Source organism: Myxine glutinosa, chromosome 5, assembly GCF_964187855.1.
Source record: "Myxine glutinosa chromosome 5, kmMyxGlut1.1, whole genome shotgun sequence".
Taxonomy (NCBI): domain Eukaryota; kingdom Metazoa; phylum Chordata; class Myxini; order Myxiniformes; family Myxinidae; genus Myxine; species Myxine glutinosa.
The window spans coordinates 14115195-14139462 of record NC_136265.1 but is presented as its reverse complement, the minus strand read 5'-3'; the positions used below and the strand labels follow the sequence as shown (position 1 = coordinate 14139462).

Sequence of the window (24268 nt, the reverse complement as noted above, 5' to 3'; positions counted from 1 at the left end):
ACTTTGGACTAATTAGCGCGATGTCGCGAATTCAAATGGCCATATCTCTAAAAGTATAACACCTAGAGAGCTGGTTTTGGTGTCATTTTAAAGGTATTTTCATGCCCTATAAATTTGTCTGGGCAACATTTTCCTACCTCCAATCACAAAAAAGTTATCACAAAATATAAACTTCAATCGTGAATCCAAAAAAAATGTATCCTTCAAATTCATCCCAGATGTACCTTATGATGTCAAGAAGCTTCCACATAAGTTTTGTGATGGGCACTCCAATAGTTTCTGAGATATGAGCAATAATGTACATGTACGTATGGCATATAGGTTCGAAAATCAGCATTTGTAATGTATTATACAATCATTCTAACCTAGCCATGACAGGGAACACAGGGAACAACCATCAATTGCTTTGAAATATCATATACTTTCATTTTCAACTGGGCCTGAGGGGAATTCTCATCTGGGGAATTCCAACTGGGATTTCCCATGTGGGTAATTCGAGGTGATGCAACTTTCACAGTCTAAGATCCCCAGGGAAAGTCCAAGTTGGCTTAGTGTAATGCTTAGGCCTGCCACCAACAGAAATTGGCAGTTCACTTCTGAAGGAGCTGCAGAAAAATGACGACTGCCAAGGAAAAGTTCATCTTGAAGCAGAAATCCTGCTGCAATCCCTTTGGAGCTCATGAAAAACCAAAGTCGTCTGGCTTGAGAGCTGTTAGCCAAAAAGCCATAGCCGCTCATCCAAGCCTCAAACTGCAAAGTGCACAGAAAATCTGTACCCAGTGTCGTAAGAAACTGGCAAAAAGACAACCAGGTGTGGTAGAGACTCAGAGTGAAATACCATTACCAGTGACCAGCAGCGCTATTAGCAGTAGTGAGGACAATGATGGTGGAGGTGAATCACCAATACCAGGCAGTTCAGGGGAGTTTGAATTTCATTCTCCTGAAATGGAACTGAATACACTGAATGAGTCTTTGGGATTGATTGGAGAATCACCTATTCCAAAAAAGAGACTTGCTGCAGATAAATATGTGAAATCCAAAACCAAGAAAATCGGTGACACTGTGAAGAAAAAATTGGAAATCGCGACAGGATTGCCATCTAACAAACTCCAGGATGCAGGACAGGAGATGATAGAACAACTCAAGCACAAGTTTGAATCAACGACCAAGAAAAGTGAACAAGTGCAGGTGCTGACTGTTCTGCCAAAAAGCTGGACAATTGCTGAGATCACAGAGGAGTTTGATGTGTCGAGCTACATGGCTAGGAAAGCAAAGGCATTGGTCAGAGAACAAGGAATTCTCACCATGCCTAACCCAAAGACGGGAAAAGCGATTTCAAAGGAAATTGAGGAAAAGGTCAGTAGTCTAGTAGGAAGACTAGGTCCCCCTGCACCCCCCGGAGATATACTTCTAATCAGTGTTTCTAGATTGGAAAAAATGTGTAGAAAATGACTAGCTATGGCCCCAAGCTGAAAAAATGTCCCACATACCATTTTTATGCAAATTACTGCTGCCATTATCAAAAAAACGATTTTTGACATATCTCAGCCAATATTGCAGATAATTGAAAAATGAAGGTGTCTAGACCCATGTTTTGAAGGGCATAGATCATGATAGAACTATTCATAACATGATTACATGTGTCTATGGTATACTAGTATGCTAATTAGTGCTTTATTTACAAAATAATCACAGTTTTACGAAATAATAGACTCATATTAAGGTCCGTCTACACAGACGTTAACACAAAGTTTTATTTTTCTAAATATTACAACTGTCAAAATAGTCCTAGCACTCAATGTGACCACTCTTCTCTTGCTTGTTTTAGATAAACATCATTAGCATTAGTGATTCTACACTGAGTCAGTCATCATCATTTTCATCGAAATCGTCAGAGTCAAACTCTTCTTCTCCTTCCTCTTCCTCCTCCTCTTCGTGCTCTCCTGTGTTCAGAAGATCCACCAGTGAGGTTGGTAGGATGGGACCACTGGACCACATTGGTTTCAACAGTCCTTCATCAGTCCTTATCCATCCTTGCTCCTCATAAGGTTTTGGCTTTTCGATGATAGGTTGATCGGCTCTTTTGTACAATGCTACGCGGTGGTTCACACGCTGGATGTGCGGCTTCAGGGCAGACTGGCATGGAGGAAGGCGAGCCAGATCAACCTTGGACTTGGATGTGAGGGTCTTGTCCTCTCCCACCATTTTTCGTAGCAGCTTGGCACGGACAATGTCCACTGATGACTCGCGACTCTGGCCGTACATCACACAGGTGAATTTTTCTAACTGCCTCTCCACCTCAGGGTTGGCATCCCAGTTGTCACCCAGTTCACCGAATGCCCTGTGAAACCTGGGATTCTTCTCCAGCTTTTTCAAGGGCCCGACTTTTCCCTTCCCTTTGAAGGCACTGGTGCAGTCTTCTCCGCTGAACACATAGTACCCCAGGAGAGTGGCACAGTAGTCCTCTCCCAGGGATTCTGCCAGCTCAGAGACGTTGACAAGTTGGCGATGCTTCCCTGACCCTGTATCCAGGTACACCGTCAGCTTGATGTTGTGGGCATGGTGGAGCAGGATCAGGAGGATGTCTGTGTCCGGTGTTCTGACTACAGCGTTCTTGTATCCGATGGTAGCAGCATGATGGAGGTACAGAACCACCCTGGTATCAGTCTCTTCCTGGTTGCTGTAGATCGTGGGGAGTTCACGTACCTCGACCTGAAACACAAAAAGGCACCGCATTTCAATCACCAGTCACTGCCAGTTTCAGATCTAGACAAACATCACAGGTAATCACCTTTTTTTCAGGAAAAATTACAAATTGAATCGCCATTCACGAAGGGCTTTCAATTTTACCTTGCCATTCGTTGAGGCAAGTTGGTGGGCCTTCCCCTCCACGATCAGCACAGCCATCTCTGTTCTCTCCAGCCTGGTAGCTGCCTCTTGTCCACTCCACACTTTCAGAAGAAGCTGGCACATCTGCTTTTTGTTGTCGTCATTTGCAAGGAACATTTTGAAGTCATATGGCTTCCTGGTTGCTGGTCCAGCCAGAATGATCTTCTCTGAGCTGCCCCGCCTTTTTGGTGTGTCGACCTTCAGGCTACGCTGTTGTGACCTATTGATGGTAGGTAGCATTCGGTCCTTGCTGCTCTCGAACCCGGGCTTGACCTCCTGCACCATGATTCCTCCAGCACTGTTTACAATGTTGCTGCCGTGCACACTGGTAGTGGTTTTATTCAAGTTGTCCCACTCACAGTGGAATACAAGGTTGCCCTCTCCTGTCACAATTTGTGGTGTACGATAAGTTGAGACTTCATCCAGGACCTTGGCGAGAGCAGTTTCCAACTCCAAGGCGAAATCGTAGCTCTCAGAGTGTCCAAGCCTGTGTAGTATTGTGGTGAGCTGTTTGCTTCGGAACAGGTGCCTTACAGTCACACAGAGGAGAATGTGCTTTGGTAACTTCCATTTTCCATCTGACACTGCACGGCACAGATCTTGTCCAATGGAGAAGACCAGACGCTTCACCTTTTCTGTCTCGATGCCCTCCTTGCCAGTCATTAGCACGCTGAGAAAGCGGACAAGGTCTGGAGGTAGGATGTCTTCAGGATTGAGCTCCATGTCTTCAGCTGTTGGTGGCCATGGTTGGTCTTTACACTCTCTGAAAGCCTGTAGAATACCCTGGCGAAGTTGGAGGGCAACATTTTGGTTCTTGTTTGTGCTTCCGAGTGTGAATGCTCGTGCGAGAGCATTGGAAACTGTTATGTTTGAGCTGTGCACAAGCCAGAAAGAAATGACATCACATTTGTCATGATCAACCTTCGTGAAGTGGATATGCTCCTTGATTGGGTCATTCTGTAGGCGTTTCAGTAGTTTCTCTGACCGATAATTTGAGTTCTCATATCCATTCAGTTTCAGTTCCTCGACATAGAGCAAGCGCAAGGAAGAAAGCTGTAGAACTTTATTCTGCTGGATGACCTGGGTTTGAATGTGTTCCAGTACTGAGTTGAATGCCTTTTCATGGGCGGCTGACATGCAAGCCTGCTCCTTTGGTGCTTCGGCTCTGTGAATCGCACGCTCATAGTTGTAGAATGCTGTGCGGAAAGCTTTAAAACATGACGGATGGTGTTTGGCCTCACATGCAAAGAGGTCTTTGTTTTTCACCTTTCGATGGAGTCGATAGAGACCCATTTTCTCAGCCCGTGTTTCGATTTGCTCCCATGCATTTTCTTTGTTTTTAAAGGATGGGAAGGTTGTAGGCCTCTCAGTATTGCGATGAGCATCTTTGGTCTCAACTTTCTCACAAAATATACACTCTGGCGGGAAGATGGGTTCAGCAGAACCTCCTGGTTTACGAGGAGAGTGATGCCATGATGAGGTTGATGGCCCTGGTTCTGTATCATCTCCCAGACGATGAAAGTGGCGGACAAAGTGCTTATAACACTTGCTGTGATATCCTACTCTTTCTAGGTCATCAGGAAGAGTTGCCGGGATCTGATCACATACTGATTGCATACGACATGGGGAGTCATGCGGTTGGTTGAGACGTCTATCCCGGATCTTTTGAAGCAGTTGCAGTTTTTCTGAAGCAGATCCTTTAATTTTACGGAGGGGCGTGAAATCCCCATGATCAGACATGGATGGTACATGAAGGATGCATGTAGGAGGAGAGCTTTGGGCTGCAGGTTCTACACTCCGTTTTCTTTTGGGCATGCTTGCTGTCGATGTCTACCATCACTGTTAAATGACAAATAAGAAATCACGAATGATGTTAAAAGTGCCTGTGAAAGGAGGCTCTGAGTTTTCAGTGAGGTAACAGAGGTTCTGAGTCATGTTCTACACTAGGGTACTTTTTAGCTGACTAAACCATGTTTAGTGGCATCAAAAGTGCTAATAGCTAAAACATCTAAATTCTTCCACACTAACGTTAGCTATCTAGGCCAATGAAACATTGTGCTAAGTTACTGTAGCTAGCTCAGCTGTCGTGCCTCTTTCTGGTTCAATTCATATACAGAAGTCAACAGATATGTCTCATGTTTGGCATTAACAAAAGTTTAAGTTACACCGACATTAGGAACATACTGTACATAGATGAGGCTAGCTTTAACGTTAGCTAACATGGTGCTAGCTGGCTCAGCTGTTATTCTGCCTGTTTATGATTTCATGCAGAAACTGAAGTCAAGAGTGTGAGTAACATTATAGTTAGCATCTTACCTGGCTAGATTGGAGGATGAATACCAAGAACAACACACAGATGGAATGGAAGACTGAACTTTCAACTGAGGTATTCAATAACATCAACGTTACCAATTGATACGAGCGCGCGACATTACCAATTGATACGAGCGCGCGAGCGCGCATGTTACATGGATGGAAATGTAAAATGGCAGCTATAGCAGCACTAATTTGGATCTCTAGTCTGTCATTTCTGCACTGTGATTGGATAACATAAAAAAATATGTTTGGGAGTTAACAGCAGGAGTTGGTAGATTTTACGTGGGCTGGGTGAGAAACCTTTAAATAAGCAAGTGAAAATCTCTCGCAATACAAAGTCAATGGTGGGAAGAAAAGTTGAGTGGTACCAATGTTACTGCCAATGTCCCGCCCCTATGCAAGACTCAGGAGCATCTTGTTGACATTTAACCTTGAAAATACCTGGGTTTAGACCCCTTATGTACCATGTTAAGTTATCTGCAGTATTAACGTATCCTTATCATTTGTAAAACTGATTATTTTGTAATTACAGCATTAATATGCATACTAGTATACCATAGACACATGTAATCATGTTATGAATAGTTCTATCATGATCTATGCCCTTCAAAACATGGGTCTAGACACCTTCATTTTTCAATTATCTGCAATATTGGCTGAGATATGTCAAAAATCGTTTTTTTGATAATGGCAGCAGTAATTTGCATAAAAATGGTATGTGGGACATTTTTTCAGCTTGGGGCCATAGCTAGTCATTTTCTACACATTTTTTCCAATCTAGAAACACTGATTAGAAGTATATCTCCGGGGGGTGCAGGGGGACCTAGTCTTCCTACTAGACTACAGGGAATTCTACTTGTCAGAGACCATAAGCAGACAAATGCCTGGCATGAAAGACTTTGTTTCTGTTCTAGTCAATGGGAAAAAGCAACATATGCAAAAACATTTAGTGCTATGTAATCTGAAGGAAGCATATGAGCTTTTCAAGGAGGCCCATCCGAATGTAAAGATTGGATTTTCAAAATTTGCTGAACTCCGTCCAAGGCAGTGTGTTCTAGCAGGATCAAGTGGAACACACTCAGTCTGTGTTTGCACAACACATCAAAATGTAAAGCTCATGTTCACTGGAGCAAAACTGGATTCTGTGACTGGTGGTGAGTTTAAAGACTACAGTCACTGTCTTGCAGCTATTCAGTGCAACACACCTCGCATTGAGTGTTTTTTTGGCAAGTGTTCAGAGTGTCCCGGAATGGCGGGTCTTCGAGATAAGCTTGAAACATATATGCAAGACAACATGATCGACCAGGTGCAGTATAAACAGTGGACATCAACTGATCGGTCGAACCTTGAGACGAAAGTTCAGACAGTTGCTGACTTTCTGGATTCTTTCCAAAGCAGCCTTCAGAAACTGTTACCACACAGTTTCATTGTCAAACAGCAGTCACGTTACCTACAGAATCTGAAGAATACACTTGAGCCTGGTGTGTTCCTGGTCATTGCAGACTTTGCGGAGAACTATAGTTTTGTAGTTCAGGATGCATCTCAGTCATTCCATTGGAACAACCTGCAGGCCACAATCCACCCGTTTGTGTGCTACTATCGGCAAAGCATGCAAGATAAAACTCCTGAACACATAAATTTTGCCATCATATCAGAATGTAACATTCATGATACCGTGGCAGTTCATCTGTTCCAAAAACTGTTCCTTCAATTCCTAACCACCAAATTTGGACAGCACCCTAAAAAGGTTTGCTACTTCTCCGACGGATGTGCAGCCCAGTACAAGAATCGGAAGAACTTCAGCAATTTATGCCTCCATGAATAGGATTTCGGTGTCCCAGCTGAATGGCACTTTTTTGCTACGTCGCATGGGAAGGGACCATCTGATGGAGTTGGCGGGACAATTAAGCGGTTAGCAGCTAAAGCCAGTCTCCAACGACCATATGATCAACAGATCATCACTCCTCGCCAACTTTTTGAATTTGCTGATTCAGAGATTGCAAATGTCAACTGCCAGTTTGCAACAGCAGAACAGTATGAACAAGAATCAAAACTACTCAAAGCAAGATTCGAAGAGACCCGCACAATCCCAGGTACACTAAAGCTACATTGCTTTGTTCCTGTGTCTAAGGAAAAAGTCACAGTTCGAGCCTTTTCGTTCTCAGCCGAAGAACGAAAGGAACATGTGAAACTTACACCTGGGATGATCGATCACAATGTCTCAGCCATAACTGGTTATGTTACAGTGGATTATGATGGTCACTGGTGGGTTGCATGTGTCATGGAACATACCCCAGAGAGGCATGAGGTGGATGTTAAGTTCCTCCATCCACATGGACCATCCCCATCATATACATTTCCGGAACCATCAGACCCTCTCACTATTGACTACCAGGATGTGCTTACTACTGTTGAACCAACCACTGCAACTGGAAGGACATATTGTATTTCCAAGAAAGAAACAAGTGCTGCTGTTGCTGCATTGAAGAGGAAATTGAAAGCCTAAGTCAGGTTAGTGAACACTGTGTATTTGAACTCACTTATTGATTGTATAATACATTACAAATGCTGATTTTCGAACCTATATGCCATACGTACATGTACATTATTGCTCATATCTCAGAAACTATTGGAGTGCCCATCACAAAATTTATGTGGAAGCTTCTTGACATCATAAGGTACCTCTGGGATGAATTTGAGGAAATTTGAAGGATACATTTTTTGGGGATTCACAATTGAAGTTTATATTTTGTGATAACTTTTTTGTGGTTGGAGGTAGGAAAATGTTGCCCAGACAAATTCATAGGGCATGAAAATACCTTTAAAATGACACCAAAACCAGCTCTCTAGGTGTTATACTTTTAGAGATATGGCCATTTGAATTCGCGACGTCGCGCTAATTAGTCCAAAGTTCGTTAGTCTGTATCTCACTAATTAAGAGGCTGTTAGCAAAAATATTTGAGTTCTTGCCGTTTTTCATGGGTCCCAATTGGTTCCCAAAGTTTTACAAAAATCTGAGAGATGACGGCAGATTCTTTGATGATTTGACATGGAATGCCCCCAGCTTGGAAATGTGGTTTTCCCAGGAAAGATCATGGCAGATAGTGAGACCCAAAAGCTTGAGTGACAGAACTTCTTGGAGAGGATTATTCAGAAAGTAGATGGGAGGGTTGTCCAGTCGGTCTTTTCGGAGAGACATCGTAAGAGTGTGAGATTTGTCAGGATTGAAAGACATGTTCCACTTGTTTGCCCAGTCTGTGATTTTGTCCAGGTCTGCAGAGAGTGAGGAGGCTGCAGACTGCCGATCTGAGGGATGAGGAATGGAGCGGCAGAGAGTGGAGTCATCAGCAAAGAGATAGAGAGGATTTTCAAGAGAGTCAGAGAGATCATTGATGAAGACCAGAAAAAGCACAGGGCCCAGAACACTGCCTTGGGGAACTCCAGCCTGAACAGGAAGAGGAGATGAGAGAAACCCATTCAGGGCCACACGTTGACTACGACGAGAGAGGAAGTCCGCCAGCCAAGCGTGGAGATTTCCATGGATACCAAAGGAGGAGAGTTTGGTGAGCAGAGCGGGGTGCCAGACCGTATCGAAGGCACGTGATATGTCGAGGAAGACAGCTCTAATTTCCTGTTTGGCATTGAGGACCTCCATCCATTGTTGAGACAGCAGAAGCAGCATGTCCAGAGTAGAGTGACCTGGTCTGAAACCAAATTGATGATCAGAGATCAAGCCATTGGAGAAGAGGAAAGATTTCATATCCGAAGCAATGATGGATTCCACGACTTTGCTGATAATTGGGAGAAGGCTGATTGGTCTGTAGTTGCTGGGATCTGTTTTTGCACCTTTTTTGTGCAAAGCGGTGATGTTGGCTGATTTAACCAAACCCATTGAACATGTGAACTGCTCAATAGACTATCGGATCCAATTTGTAAACAAACATGAACACAACAAACTTGAAAAGGTATCCCTAACTCATCTTGCAAAGGATTTCCAAAAATATGTGCGAGTAGAAGATGCCGCACAGGAAAATGAAACAGCAACAAATACAGCCCCAACAATTGCAAAAAAGACAAAATAAATATATAAAAATAAATATCAAGAAATATAAACCAACAACTGGGAGAATGACAAAAGAGCAGAAGAATACAAAATGGAATTGGAAAGAAGGCTCATTGGAATGGCTAAGAAGAGGTGAGCTCAACAGGGATGGTGAACAAATCATAATAAATGCCCAAGATCAAGGACAAACCAAATTCAAACCAAATCCAAACGAGAATGTGGTATACAAGCTCCACACCACACACCAGAAGGAAAAGCGCATTTGGTCTTGGGCCTGGTATTTGTGCAACGTTCAACTTTGGTACCTTCAGGTTCACAAGATGGGTGTATCCTGATGTGCCCTCGACGGCCATAATCTTTCCATCTGGTGAGAGCTCAAATCTTCGAATGTAGCTTTCCTGGAGACCTGTCGGAATACAATTGGCATGTGGGTCAGAAGGCCGCACCACTTCCTGCATTACCAGGACACGGTACGGGTGTAAAACGACGCAGCAAAGCAAAACGTACCCCTGATGCCACGCACTCGAGTCACACTGCCGAGGATCATGTCGTAGCGGTAGAAGGAGGTGCTACGAACGGTCGTGGCCATTAGAGTTGAACCATCGGGATAAAAGCGTGCACGGACCACTGGGAACTGTTCGAGATGCACCGTCTGTATGAGGGGGTTTGCTTGCCCGTCCACCTGTCGTGGGGAGAAATGTTCATATAAACATACGAGCGCACATCCAGGCAACATTGGGTAGCGAGCCACAAAAAATTCCCCCTTCCCTCCCCCCAAATGCTTAAAATTGCCAATTGCCAATTTGATTGGCTCTTTTGTTGAACCTACCTTGGAGTAGAGGTGACGTAGCTTTGAGCCATTTGGCTTCCGTTCGATTTCCCGACCGGACTAAATTTGCATTGGTTTTTTTTACAGTCAGGGCATTACCTCTAAAAGAGCACCACCTGGTGGCCAGATGTTAAGCTGTGTTCTCATTGGCTGGACATTAGAGACCCCGCAGAGGATTTTGTGAAGAGTCGGTGCATTGTCTCCAGGCTCCCTGAACGATATAACTTCCTGTACAAATGGGCTATCAAATGGCAGGTCTGACCACCCCAGTCAGTTCATTAAAGCCTTCGGAAATCTATCACCTGCCAACCCAACAAGGTGGTGGTAAAAATTGTACCCTGTTAATACTAGTTTAAATTTACCGTGAGGTTTGCAGTCCTGAAAATCAACATTTGGACGGCACCTGGCACAGTGGGGAGAAACTTCTGGGTTTTTGTAGAGCAGCCCAATGTTTGGTTTGTTTTGAAGCCTCTAATTATTATATTCATTCACAAGAGAACTCGGACTGCGTGCCGAGGTCCCACATGTGGATGGGATCTTCACAGAAAACACCAACCTGAAACAGACGGATGTTCTCATCCATTCCGGCTGCCATCACCACGCTCGCTGTCGGGTGGAAGCGCATTGTGGTTAGAGTACCAACTGCCGGCTGCGCCCTGTTTGCATCGGTGCACCGTTTCACCTGCACGCACATCCAAGAGGCACATTTTGGGAGTGGAACGAGTGCCTCAAATGCACAACAACAACAACAGGCATTTTAAGGCCATTTTCCCTGCTAGAGCGGGGGTGAGCCTTGCGGTCCCCATGACAATCTTCTCCATTTTGCCCTATTTTCTGCATCTCTCCTTGTTAACCCCCTTGCCTGCATTTCTTCTTCCACCATCTTTAGCCAAGTCTTTCTCGGTCTTTCCCGTCCTCTACTTCCTTCTACATTCATTTCCATCACTCTTCTCAACCAGTCACTTTCATCCTTCCTCAACACATGACCAAACCATCTCAACCTGTTCCTCTTCACAGCATCAATCACAGGCTCTATTCCCATCATTTTTCGCAATTCATCATTTGTCTTCCTCTCTCTCAACGATACTCCGCACATCCACCGAACCATTCGCATTTCCACCCTTTCCAGCCTTCTTTGCTGCTCGACGTTCATTACCCATGTCTCGCTCCCATAAATCATAACACTTCTCACACATGCAGCTTACACCTTTCCCTTCAGCTTCAACGACACTCCCCTCCTCGTCAGCACGCCACTCATTTCCCGAAACTTCAAACTCCCTCAAATGCACAGGCGAGAGAAAAATGTGAAGAACGTTTAAAAAGCTCTGAACAAACAGGCAGCCGGACAGAACATTGAATGGCCGGACATTTGGTTCGTTTTGCAAATGAATGCCGGATCATGCCACCAATGAAGCACAGGGAAGTGGAAGTTGACATTCACATTTTATCCTTGCAGTTGCATCGTGTTAAACGACTTGGTACAGGGATAGTAAAAGTGTGGGGAACGTTACACGAAGATTTCCATCTTTAAATGTTGGAAACGGTGAGGCAAGGGTAACCTCACGCAGATGCTCAGTTTGAGATATTTTAGTGTGGGACACCCAACAAGTACCAAACAAGAAAAAAGCAGCAAATGCTCAGCAAACTATATCAGGGCTGTGCAAGACCGTGCAAAAAGGTCACATTAAAGATCCATCCGCAGGCTTGCTTAGTAGGTCCAGCAGGTCAGCCTGGGCAGCGCTGCTGATCGATGACCTAAGCGTCCCAAATTAATCAAGATGGTACTAGCTCTACCAAGTGGGCAGCGGTTCAGAAGCGAGGTCAGGCTAGGTAGTTTGAATATGGGGGTGGGGATAGGGGGCAAGGTGGTGAAGATGATGCAGAGAAGGAGGTTGGAAGTGTTGTGTGTGCAGGAGACCAGATGGAAAGGGGACAGGGTGAGGAGTCTGGTTGGAGGACACAAGGTATAATGGCGTGGGAATAATAATTTCGGATGAGATCAGTAAGCAGGTGGTCAGAGTAGAAAGATGGGAGGGACAGATAGTTACGGCATGGGTGGTGGTTCAGAGGCAAAATGTGATGTCGGTATATGGGCCACAAACAGGAAGGTCTATGACGTAGAAGCAGGAATTCAGGGATGCACTGGAGAGGATGATGGGAATGCTTGAGCTGGAGGTGATGCTGTGCATTTCAGGGGACTTTAACGAGCATGTGGGAGTAGCGGAACCGGGTTGTTACGGTTTGTGACCTTTTTCTTCTTCCTTCCCCCACACCCCCCTGTGAGTTAGACCAGGTGGTTTGGTCCATGGGTATAAAGCCTATGATTGGCTGTGGGGCAGGGGGAGTGGCCAGGAAGGTGATTCAGAGGAGTGAGTGGCCATTTTGGGAGAGGGCTTATGGCAGAGTGCTTTTCGGGGGTTGTAGAGTGTCCAGCTGCAATCTCTCTACCGGAAGGGTGACGTTGATCGAACTCGTTGCCTACTCCTACCCTCTCGTGCTGGGCCTACCAATGGGCCTGCCTTGGGGCCTACCACAGGGCCTGCCTTGGGGCCTACTCGTGGACTTGCCTACTCCTACCCTCTCGTGCTGGGCCTGCACTGGGGCCTACCACTAGGCCCACCTTGGGGCCTACTCGTGGACTTGCCTACTCCTACCCTCTCGTGCTGGGCCTGCACTGGGGCCTACCACTAGGCCCGCCTTGGGGCCTACCACTGGGCCTGCCCTGGGGCCTACTGCCCGGCCTACTCTTGGACCGGCCTACCCTTGGACCTACTGAGTCTTGGACTGGCCTACTCTTGGACCGGCCTACCCTTGGACCGGCCTACCCTTGGACCGGCCTACTCAGGTTTTTCCCTCTCTTCTCCCTTCTTTGTTTTATGTGTAGGAAGAGATTTTCGTGTGATAATAAATAAAGACCGTGTGATTGAAGGCTTGGTCTGGTGTGCTTCAGGCCGTAACAGGGTGAAGAGGAATGTGTTGGTAAACAAGAAATAGAGGGTCGAGAGCTTGTGGCAAGGAATGAGATGGCCATAGCTGGTTCATTCTTTCAAAAGCTGGAAGGCCACAAGATTACCTATAGGAGTGGACATAACAAAACAGAACTGGCTTTGGTGGTGGTAAGGAAGCGACAGCGCTGGAGGGTTAAGGATTGCAAGGCAGTGGCGGGAGAGCACGTTACCACCCAGCACAAGCCTGTGGTGTTTGTGGTGAGGATGAAGAAAAAGATGGATGTTAAGAGCAGGGGTCAGAAGGTTATTTGGTGGGGGAAATGTAAGGGAAATGTCGTAGAGTAGAAGGAGAGAATGTGGGCCAGGTATGAGCAACTTGGTGAAGAAGCGGAGGATTTGTTGGAGTGGAAGTACGGAGGCATTCCGGGGAATATCAGAAGTGTTGAGTGGAAGGACGTCAGGGAAGGAAGTGTGCATCGTCGAGAGATAAAAACTAGGTATGGTGGACAGAGGAAGCAGCGAAGACAGTTGGTGAAAAGGAAGAGGTTTGGGAGAGGATCGAGGAAGGTAGCCAGATGCAGGGTTGCTGCACCTGTATGGGCAAAATTAAAAAGTAGCAAGTAGAGCTATGGATAAGGTGAGGAATGATGTAGATGAGGAGATGGACAATAACTTGGAAGAGTATGGTGGGAAGAGGAAGATCTATAAATTGGCTCAGGCTAGGGATGAGGGTAGCAAGGACGTGAAGGGGGTGGTGATGAACCACAGTGGCGGGAGGCTAGCGAGGGGTGCAGTTTTGAATGTGGGGGAATGAAGAAATGGCGAGCTGGAGCTACTGAGTTATGTGGACAGCATTGAAGAGGATAAAGAAGGGAAGAGCACCAGGCATAAATGAGGCGAGTACAGAGATATTTGCAGCGGAAGAAGTTAGAATCAGTTGGACGAAGAGGTTGTTGAATTCATGTATGAGAGGTTCTATTCTGGAGGATTGGAGGACAACGTTAAATGTGCCGATATTGAAGGGGAAGGGGATGATCAAGATCTGGGGAAGTACAGGGACATTACACACTCCTTAGTCATGTGATGACAGTGCTGGAGAGGGTTATTTCTGGATGGGAGGAGAAGGAAGAGTGTCGAGATGGATATCAGAGAAGAGCAGCAGGGGTTCAGAAGGGGTAGGTGGATGACAGATGAGATGTTCATGCTGAGAGAGCTGGTGGAGAAGAGGTTGGAGGTGCTAGGTGAAATGGCATTGGGATTTGTGGATCTGAAGAAGGCCTACGACACTGTCCCCAGAGAGATGGTGATGGCGACACAGATGGATGGGAGTGCTGGAAGCAGAAGTTAGGTTGGTGGAAGGGATGTACAAGGGAACAAAGGGAAAAGTTTTGGTTGGTCCTGGGAGGTCGGAGGAGTTCAGTGTGAACATCGGTTTGGGGCTGGGAAGCGCTCTCAGCCTATGCCCAGTTATCATGGTGATGGAACTGGTAAGCAGGAAGGTAAACATGAAAGGTATGCTGGGGAGGATATTGTGTGCGGACGATCTGGATGTTGTGGTGGAGAGTGGGCGGGAGTTGCAGGAAGTACTGGGGGAGTGGAAGGAGGAATTTAAGAAACATGGGCTGAAAATGAGCAAAGAGAAGATGGAGGTGATGTGGGGTTGGACAGCAGAGAAAATAAATGAATATCAGGTTAGAGAGGAACGAGATCAGACAATGAAATATGTTCAAGTATCTGGGGGTGGGGGGGGGGGAGGGGGTAAAATGACCGGGGATGGTAAGGCAGAGGTGCGGAGGGCAGCCTTATGTCCCATTGGGACGAAGAGGTAAATAAGTCGAAGAAGTAGAAGTAATAGTAATAGTAGTAGTAGAAGTAGTAGTATGGAGGAGGAGGATTCAGGTGGGTACGAATGTGTGGAGGAGGGCAGGAGGGTGTAATGGCAGACAAAGGTTTAAAGGAAAGGTTCTGATGTCGTGCACAACGTCGGTCTACCTTTATGGTCTGGAGATGATGGCACTCACAGAGAGACAACAACAGAGGCTGCATGTTTGGGAGAACAACTGGGTCAGGAAGATTGTGGGAGTGAAGAGGGTGGACAGAAGGAGAACGGATGAACTGAGAGGTGATTGGTGTGCAGATGAGCTTAACGGGGAGATTGGTGAAATGTCGGCTGAGATGGGCTGGACATTTGGTGCGGATAAGGGAAGAGAGAATGGAAAAGAGCGGATAGTTTCAGAGAAGAAGGTAGGAGGAAAAGAGGTCGACCACGGTTGAGATGGGAGGATTGTGTGAAGAGGGATATCAGTAAGGTAGGGGTGGTTGGAGAGTGGAGAGTTGGCTGAGGACAGAGGGGAGTGGAGGATCATGGTCAAGGCATGGCAGGAGCTTGGTGCCATCAGACCTCATCCCTTATAAAGGGAACAGGAGGAGAACCACAATCTTTCACTTGCACAGTGCCTGCAAGCCATGGTAATGTAGTTTGTAGTTGGCCTTCAGATATTTGATGAAGACACAAATTAGGCAGTGGTTACTTGGTCTTTATTACTCATCAGAGCTCACATGGATCATTGGCTCATGGATTCCATAACCATCCCACCCCTGACTTTCCCAAGAGCTCACCGCAATTACACCTCTTGGAAGCGCTGCAGACGGTGCAAGATGATTTCCTGTCCGACGCACGAGCTCATCACTCTCATCTTCACTCTCATCACTGTCACCTGACAAAGGAGGCAAAGGTGAAACATTCCCAGCACAGAAATGTCATTTCAAGGTGCCCTGCATTGCAGTTACCCTAACAGCTCTGCGCGGAATCCACACCTGCTATAGTCTCCTTCTCGCGCTTCTTCTTCATCTCTTTCCTGGTTTTCTTTCGTGCTGGTGCGTCTGCCCATGCTGGAACTCCACCCACAGCCTTCACAAATCTACAGTGAAAACGTCAATCACAAAGTGCACCAACGGTGCCAAAAGAAACTATTACAGAGGGCGACGGCACAGAAGGGGCGATGCCGATGCCGATGCCGATGCCGATGCCAAACCAGTCACTCACTCATCGCGCAGTCGCTCCTGAAGTTTACTCTTGGTCAGAGCCTCCTCGGCCTTGTTCTGGACATAGTGCTGAAGGTAACCTTTAGTCACGTTCACCCTGTAATGAAAAATAAAACAAAAACCACTTCTTATTGGAAGAGATAATGAAATTGTACAAGTTTACAAAACGAGGCCTTCGGGGAATACAAGGAACCATTCAATGGGCAAAGGACCCCTCGAGCCCCCGCAGCGAAAGCACCTTGACCACCTGACTGCGAGAACCTTATCATTGGCACATGAATGAATGGATGTGCAAATGAAGAGTGGGACTATTTATTGTAGGAGTGTGTGAGCTAAAATAAATCCAAAACTACGATCTTTCCTTCCCTGTTAAACCACCCCCAAGATTTGCAGTTTTTCCTTCTTGAGAGTTTGTCCATCTCCTATTTTGGCCCTGCTGTTAATGCCCCCTCTCCCGCTCCCTTGCTGCAGTTTATTTTGTTCTGTTCTGTCCCAATCTGTTCAGTGTTACAACTCGTCCACAAGCCTAAACTTTGTATACGGGAAAAAAAAAAAAAAAAGTGGAATTTTTAAGGCCTTTCACAGGGAAGAGCAAATCTGCTAAGGAAGCGAAACTGCTCCAGCAGACGAAAAATATATAATTGGTATATTCCCCGTTCCTTAATTTTGGAAAATATTTAAATTTTGAATATGACCAAAAAAAAGAAGCTCCTTCAAGGAATTGCAAAAATAAATAAATAAATGATCAGAACAAGCGAAGCTAAAGTTGCATGCACGGCCTGTGCTCTGGTGCATCAGATGGGAACGCAAAACAGGCCCATGTTATTCTATCACTCCATGATGTTTCAAATTCCCGACCCAGGAACTGTAGTCCCCTCGGATTACAAATGTTTAATAATTTATTGATTGTTAAAACGTCATAAAGTCAGGAATTGTACACAACAGGTGATCACAATGAACAATTGGTAATTAATGGACGGTCGATGTGATTAATTACAAACAATAACAGCGAGAATTGCATGATTGTTTTTTTAACAAATTTTTAACAAATTTTAAAAATCGATCGAGTGCCCTGAAACTCGAACTAGTTCTGTAACTGATCATAATAAAGTCATGTACCGAGTTTCAGTGAAACATGTTAAAGGGTGTGGGAATAATGTCTGAAAAACCAAATGTGGGATGGACGGACAGACAGACAGCAAACCAATAGTCCCCTCCGTGTAGAGGACTAATAATGTGCTGAATGTTTTTCTATGCCTTCCGTACGCGCTAAACCTCGTTTTTCTCAGCAACCACATGTCCGATCGAGACGAAACTTTCAGGGTAGGAGTGGCACCTTTGCAGAATGTTTTTATCATAATTGTTATGTCATAGGTCACGTGGAATGGCAGCCATCTTGGATTAAACGCAAATGATCAATAAATTATTTTTCGGAAACTGCCGAATGGAAAAATTTGAAACTTGGCACATTGTCAAGTACTCTCAATGGGGGAACATAAGCATGATAATAACAACATCATAGGTGAAGTGGTATACCAGGCAAAAATGTTTTACTCAAATTACGCATCCTAAAAATCTGAAATTGCATGCACATGATCTATGACCCATTTGTATTGAAATATTAATATATGACATCATAGGTCACATGGTTTGGCAGCCATATTGGATTTAACCTAAAACCTTTTTTTAAAAACGTCTTCTCCCAAACCACCAAATCGATCAACTCGAAACTTTGTGTCATTGACTAGGCATGGCGATGACTAGTAAAGATGGTCATGAAAACATAATTGGTCACATGGTGTGGCAGCCATATTGGATTGAAGGAAAATATTAAATAATGATATCTCTGAAACCACGTACCCGATCGATCCGAAATTTTACAAATATCATCCAACGCCATTGTTGCATATACTTTGAAAATGATGACATCATAGGTCATCTTGAATAGAAAAACAAACCTTATCCGATCAACACGAAACTTCACAAACGTGATCCCCTACCTATACATATGGAGTGTACATTTTAAAGGTCATACGTCATGTGGTGTAGCAGCCATATTAGCTTGAAAGCCGATATTTTTTAAAAATCCCTTCTCTGATTGTCGATTCCGCTTCACCAATTGTTGTGAAAATGTGATACTTGAAAACAGCTGAAGGGATTTAAATTAAACTTTTTTATTTTTAGGACAGTGAACGAGGACATCTACCCATTGTGGGACTATGCAGAAGCATATTGGCGACAGTCGCATTGCTATAGTTATTAATATTCCCTATTAATCACCAGGACCCTCGAACATGTAAACCGCATCAGGTAAGGAATCAAAAGAAAATGTCTTGCACAGAGGGAGGGACAGAATCAGACACTTACAGCTCGTCTGCCTCATCGTCCTCGTCTCGCCACACGGGAACCCGGGCCTCAACACTCGCTTTTGTTTGTTCCTGGTCATCGTCGGACGAGTCACTATCGGACTCCAGCTGAGTGGCCTGTCCGATACGGGTGAGGTGGGAAGGGAGGACCACAGGATTTCACTTGCATTCAGTCCACCAGTGTGTACACCACACGTGGTGTTTGAAAGTGCACAATTCACAACAATAAACAAGTAAAACTCGAAAATCACAAGCAAAACATGCAGCAACTAGAACGGCACTCAGCAGAGCACATACTTCCACCAGTCTGAACAGTTTACATTTTGTATCCCACCGATTGGTCAGATCTGGATTCGGACCTGAACCAAATGTAATCGGCTTGTTATTGTCACTTTATCGACTCGTCCACCTCGTTTTGGCAAAATCCATCCACAACTTTTTGAAATATCGTGCTATATGTTGTTTTTATCGCTATCACTGAACAGTGAAGAATCACTTAAAAAAATTATCTGATCCAGTTCTGCACTCAAATCTTCACCAAAATCGAATCAAGTCTTCCTTGTCACACCTCTTCAAGTTTCATCAAAATTCATCCACAACCTTAAGATATCCAGTTCACAAACAAACAAATGAAAAATCACTGATAGAGCGACACTTGGCAAAAGAGAACAAAGTAGAATGGCACTTGTAGAGCATTCTTTTGACCTCACAAATAATTGGTGGTTGAATTCACCAAGCTGATTATGCAAATAGTCTGCAAATTTTAAGTTAAATCAGATGAAAATTGACAATTTAAAAAATTTGGTCTATATTGACCTTTTGGCCGATGCTGACCTCAAAAATAGTTGGTGGTTGAATTCAGTTAACTGATACGTTAATCTTATTCAAATTTCAAGTAAATCGGATGAAAATGGAGGATTTTCGAAATTTGAAAAGGTTGTTTACCTTTGGGAAGGTGAATATAGGTCTGAAGGTCTGAAGGTGAATATAGGAAAGACGAAGGTGATGGCAAGTGGTAAAGCATGTGGTGAGGTGGAAAGAACTGGGAAGTGGCCCTGTGCTGTGTGCAGGAAGGGTGTCGGAGTGAACTCCATTCAATGTACAATGTGCGCTGAGTGGGTTCATCAAAAATGTAGTGGTCTGAGAGGGTCATTAACCAGTGTGGCAGCTACATTCAAATGTAAGGTGTGCACAGAGGGAGCTGCAGATGGAGGAAATGTTGAGTTGGATCTTGGAGACGGCGTGAAGCTGGAAGGTGTGAAAACATTTTGCTACCTCGGAGACATGCTGAATGGAGAAGGTGGATCAGATTCGGCAACGGTTGCTAGAGTGAGATGTGCATGGAAGAAGTTTTGGGAACTGAGTGGCGTGCTGACGAGGAGGGGAGTGTCGTTGAAGCTGAAGGGAAAGGTGTATGCTGCATGTGTGAGAAGTGTTGTGATTTATGGGAGTGAGACATGGGTCATGAATGTAGAGCAGCAACGAAGGTTGGAAAGGGTGGAAATGCGAATGGTTCAGTGGATGTGCGGAGTATCATTGAGAGAGAGGAAGACAAATGATGAATTGCGGAAGATGATGGGAATAGAGCCTGTGATGGATTCTGTGAAGAGGAACAGGTTGAGATGGTTTGGTCATGTGTTGAGGAAGGATGAAAGTGACTGGTTGAGAAGAGTGATGGAAATTAATGTAGAAGGAAGTAGAGGACGGGGAAGACCGAGAAAGACTTGGCTAAAGATGGTCGAAGAAGAAATGCGGGCAAGGGGGTTAACAAGGAGAGATGCAGAAAATAGGGCAAGATGGAGAAGATTGTCATGGGGACCGCAAGGCTAACCCCTGCTCTAGCAGGGAAAATGGCCTTAAAATGCATGTTGTTGTTGTTGTTGACCTTTGGCCGATGTTGACCTTTTGGCCTATGTTGACCTCAAAAATAGTTGGTGGTTGAATTCAGTTAACTGATATGTTAATCTTATTCAAATTTCAAGTAAATCGGATGAAAATGGAGGATTTTCGAAATTTGAAAAAAAAATGGTGACCTTTGGCCTATGTTGACTTTTTGATCTCAAAAATAAATAAGATTCTGTCGGAACACCAACTCTCTGATTTGGTGAAGTTTCGTGAAGATCGGTTTGAAATCGTGACCTGTAGGCCAGTACAAGTGAGTGGACAAAGAGACAGACAGACAGGGGTGAAAACAAAACAGCCATCCACCTTCGGTGGTGAAGGTGAAAACAATACACCCAAATAATACAAACCGTACTGCAAGGTTGACCCTCCTGCCAAGCAAAACCGGAGGTAAATGGAGGGTGGGGTAAGATCACGAGTAGGAGTATAGGTGACAGTGTTAACAAGCCTGGTAAGAATCCCGACGCAGCAGCTACTATCAACTCTCAACCAGATTCTGACCTCAACACCCCGATCAAGATCAGCCAATGCCGAATACGTACCACGTCGTCGACCGTCCCGGTGCACATTTCTTCCACGAGCTCGTCCTCCCGACCGAGTACCAGCTCCTCCAAACGGCGCTCCTGCAAGCCTTTCTTCCTTCGAGCCAACCGCCGCAGGTTCAATTCCCGTTGTTGCTCTTCCTGTTGCACAACCGCGTCTCTCTCCTTCCCCTCCTGCTGCAGAACAATCTGCTGCCGTCGTCTCTTCACTTGCGCCATCTTGTTTTTTGGCACCGTGCTGTCTGCCTCAAAATAACAACAAGACGACGTCATGCAGAGCACTATACTTGCAAAATCCACCCCATCCCCCTCCCCCAAAAGGTTGCCAAGGATACATCAAATTGTCATTTTCATTAAGATTAAAGTTGACGATCTCAATCGAAGTTCGGGTCAATTGGATTAAAATTTATGATTTATCAAGTGAAAATTGATGATTTTGGAAGTTTGACCTTGAGTTGACCTTTGACCTTAAATCGTTTGTTTCCCAATTCAGTGAGGCACTGTGCAATTGCTGCATAATTTTCAAGTCAATCGGATGAAAATTGATGGGTTTTTTTTCAGATGAAAATAGATTTTGGAAGTCTGACCTCAAGTTGACCTTTGACCTTTTGACTTGAAAGATAGTTGGTTACCCAATTTAGTGACTATGTGCAAATCCTGTTCAATGTTCAAGTCAATTGGATGAAAAATGGCAATTTTAGAAATATGACCTCCTGGTGACCTTTGACCTCAAAATCAATACGCTTCTCACTTGTGAAGACCTCTACAACTTGGTGAAGTTTCATGACGATCGGTTTGGAATTGTCACCTGTCGGCCGGTGACAAAGAGACAAACAATAAGAAATGTCATGCATAGCACGATACCTGCGAAGTCCCTAAAATATGTTGTTGGCCGATGATGACCTCAGAAATACTTGGTGGTTGAATTCAGTGACCAGATATGCAAATCCTCTTCAAATTTCAAGTCAATCGGATGAAAATTGAGGATTTTAGAAATCTGGCCCATGATGACCTCCAAAATATTTGGGGGTTGAATTAATTGAGGAGATATGCAAATCCTGTTCAGATTTCCCTGGTGCTCACAGCAGCTCAATGAGAATTTCCTCCTCTCCATGGATGCCAACCTATGGTTGATCGTCCGTGCTGAACGATAAGCAAGGAAGGGGCACGTACCATCTTTAGAAGTCTTTGCTACGACTCGGACGGGGTTTGAACCTCCGACCCACCAGACTCGGAGCGGACGCTCCAATTACACCACCGAGTGTGGACTCATCATGGGACAGCTCAGTAAATAATGGAGATTACGACGTGAATATCTCGTACATGGTTTGATATCAGGCCCAATGCTTGGTGGTTCTTTTCCAAGTAATAAACCAGAGTGCACCAAACTGATCAACATAATGGCTTTTCCAGGCGGGCAGTCGTTCAGAAGCGAGGTTCGGCGAGGGAGTTTGGATGTGGGATCAATGGAAGTTGAGAGATGTCGAGGAGGTGGAGATCATGCAGACGAGGTGGGAAGTGTTGTGCGTGTCGGAGACCAGATGGAAAGTAGAAAGTCACTCAAGCTTTTGGGTCTCAATATCTGCCATGATCTTTCCTGGGAAAACCCCATTTCCAAGCTGGCCTCCAAAGCCAGTCGCCGACTGGGCATCCTCCGTCGTGCGAAGTCCTTTCTGGGCACACCTGAGCTCCTCACCACATACAAGGCTTTCATCCGCAGCTCAATGGAATACTGCTCTCCCCTCTGGGCTGGTGCTCCTGCCTCACACCTAGCTCGGTTTCACGCTGTTGAAACCAAAGTTTTTTTTCTTTGTTTTTTTTTGTATACAAGATCGAGGCTCGTGTAAGAACTAACATCAATCACAAAAAAAACAAATGGACCCACAAAACATACAATAAAGGGAGCGGGAGACAAGATGGAGAGAGAGTGTGAAGCACACAAGAACAGCAGATAACAGGGACATCGGGAGATCTGTGGGAGGGAGAGGGTTTGGGAGGAGCAGGCATGGGAAGGTGTTGGGTGGGGAGGGAAATGGACAAGGTAGATCATTCATTCATAATTCATTCCCACGAAAAATCATTAGATTCATTCAATCAATTCATCAACCCTGGTGTTGGGCTAGCGGCTAGGGTGTCAGCTTAGGATCCTAGGATCCTGGGTTCGAATCCCGGTCGATCGCTGAATTAACGCCAGGGGGGTTGACTCAGCCTGTCATCCTTCCGAGGTCGGCTAATTGAGGACCAGTTCACTGGTAATTCCCTGTTTGTCGTTAAAGGCGGCAAAAAGGGTTGGCGTCAGGAAGGGCATCCGGCCGTAAAACATTGCTTCAAAAAGGGGACCGAAAAACAACAACAACCACGGTTCCCGAAAAAGGCCAACCCCCGCTTGCGGGGAAAAATGGCCTCTAAAGGTGGTTACGTAATCAATTCATCATTGAAATTCATAGTGTAACCCTTCCTCCACCCCATCCCTCCCCCTTACACAGATCTAACGACGTCCCTGTTCTCTACTGTTGTTGAGCTTTTGTGCTTCCCTCTCTCCCCCTCTTGTCTCCCACTCCCTTCATTGCATGTTTTATGTGTCGATGCGTGTTTCCATGTTCAATGTGTTAGCTCTTACACGAGCCTCCATTCTGTGTACAAAAAAAGAAGAAGTATGAAGTAGAGTTTTTGTCCATGTAGATATGAAGAGTTTGAGAGATTGTCCATGTATTGACAGAGGGTTTATCCATTACCATTGACAGTTGTCAGTTTTTCAGTGTCAGCTTTAATAGTACAACTAGTACTAGGGTTGGCAGAATGGCCTAGGCCCGAGGTACGCATACTTCGCATAACGCATACTCCTCTCTAAGTATCCAGCCTAAGTTAGAATCCAGACCCAGCTGTAAACCCCCATCCTGGTGATTCATCAACGTGTTCCATCCCATCCCACCCGATGGACATGTAACCTGTGCCTGAACACCCATGGCCATACGTCATCCTCTCCTCACTTACGTCGATTTAGGTGAGTAAAACAAGCTCCACGTTAACGCATTTACTTTAAAACGTACATTTGAGAGGATTTTGAATAATAACAAAAAAATGTAACTGAAACTGTACCTGTATTTCCTTTGGCGTCCATACACGTGTAAAGCACTGTAAACTCTCCCTTTAAACTGACGACCTCAAATAGTAAATTCCCTTCTGTCAGATCTTGTGACTTCTGAGACATAAATAATTAATCGACCTCGAGTTGGATACAGATCCATTCACGATTGATTATAAAAGCTGCAGCGACGTATACCGCCATGGCCACCACGCATTGTATTATTGTGATATGACAATAACAAAAAAGGAAGACATGAAGTTTCTATTTAAAAACTGAAACC

The 24268-nt window shown here is 45.0% G+C and overlaps 2 protein-coding genes across 2 annotated transcripts in view; both read right to left on the bottom strand.

The window, feature by feature from the left end:
- Positions 1-24268, bottom strand: part of UTP18 (UTP18 small subunit processome component) — a 27870-nt gene extending 3602 nt beyond the window's left edge. Inside the window, exons 1-9 of the mRNA XM_068117772.2 lie at positions 24000-24268; positions 20901-21142; positions 18458-18573; positions 16092-16187; positions 15863-15966; positions 15665-15762; positions 10654-10779; positions 9776-9950; positions 9574-9674 (exon numbers count right to left, since the gene is read on the bottom strand). Coding sequence (XP_067973873.2) covers positions 9574-9674; positions 9776-9950; positions 10654-10779; positions 15665-15762; positions 15863-15966; positions 16092-16187; positions 18458-18573; positions 20901-21142; positions 24000-24111 — 1170 coding nt within the window. The 5' untranslated portion in view covers positions 24112-24268. The remainder of the gene's footprint in view (positions 1-9573; positions 9675-9775; positions 9951-10653; positions 10780-15664; positions 15763-15862; positions 15967-16091; positions 16188-18457; positions 18574-20900; positions 21143-23999) is intronic.
- Positions 1719-3129, bottom strand: LOC144891941 (uncharacterized). The gene is made up of 2 exons (XM_078777046.1): positions 2851-3129; positions 1719-2712 (listed from the first exon to the last, which is right to left on the bottom strand). Exons 1-2 carry the CDS (start codon positions 3127-3129, stop codon positions 1864-1866), a joined length of 1128 nt encoding a protein of 375 aa, XP_078633172.1. The 3' UTR covers positions 1719-1863.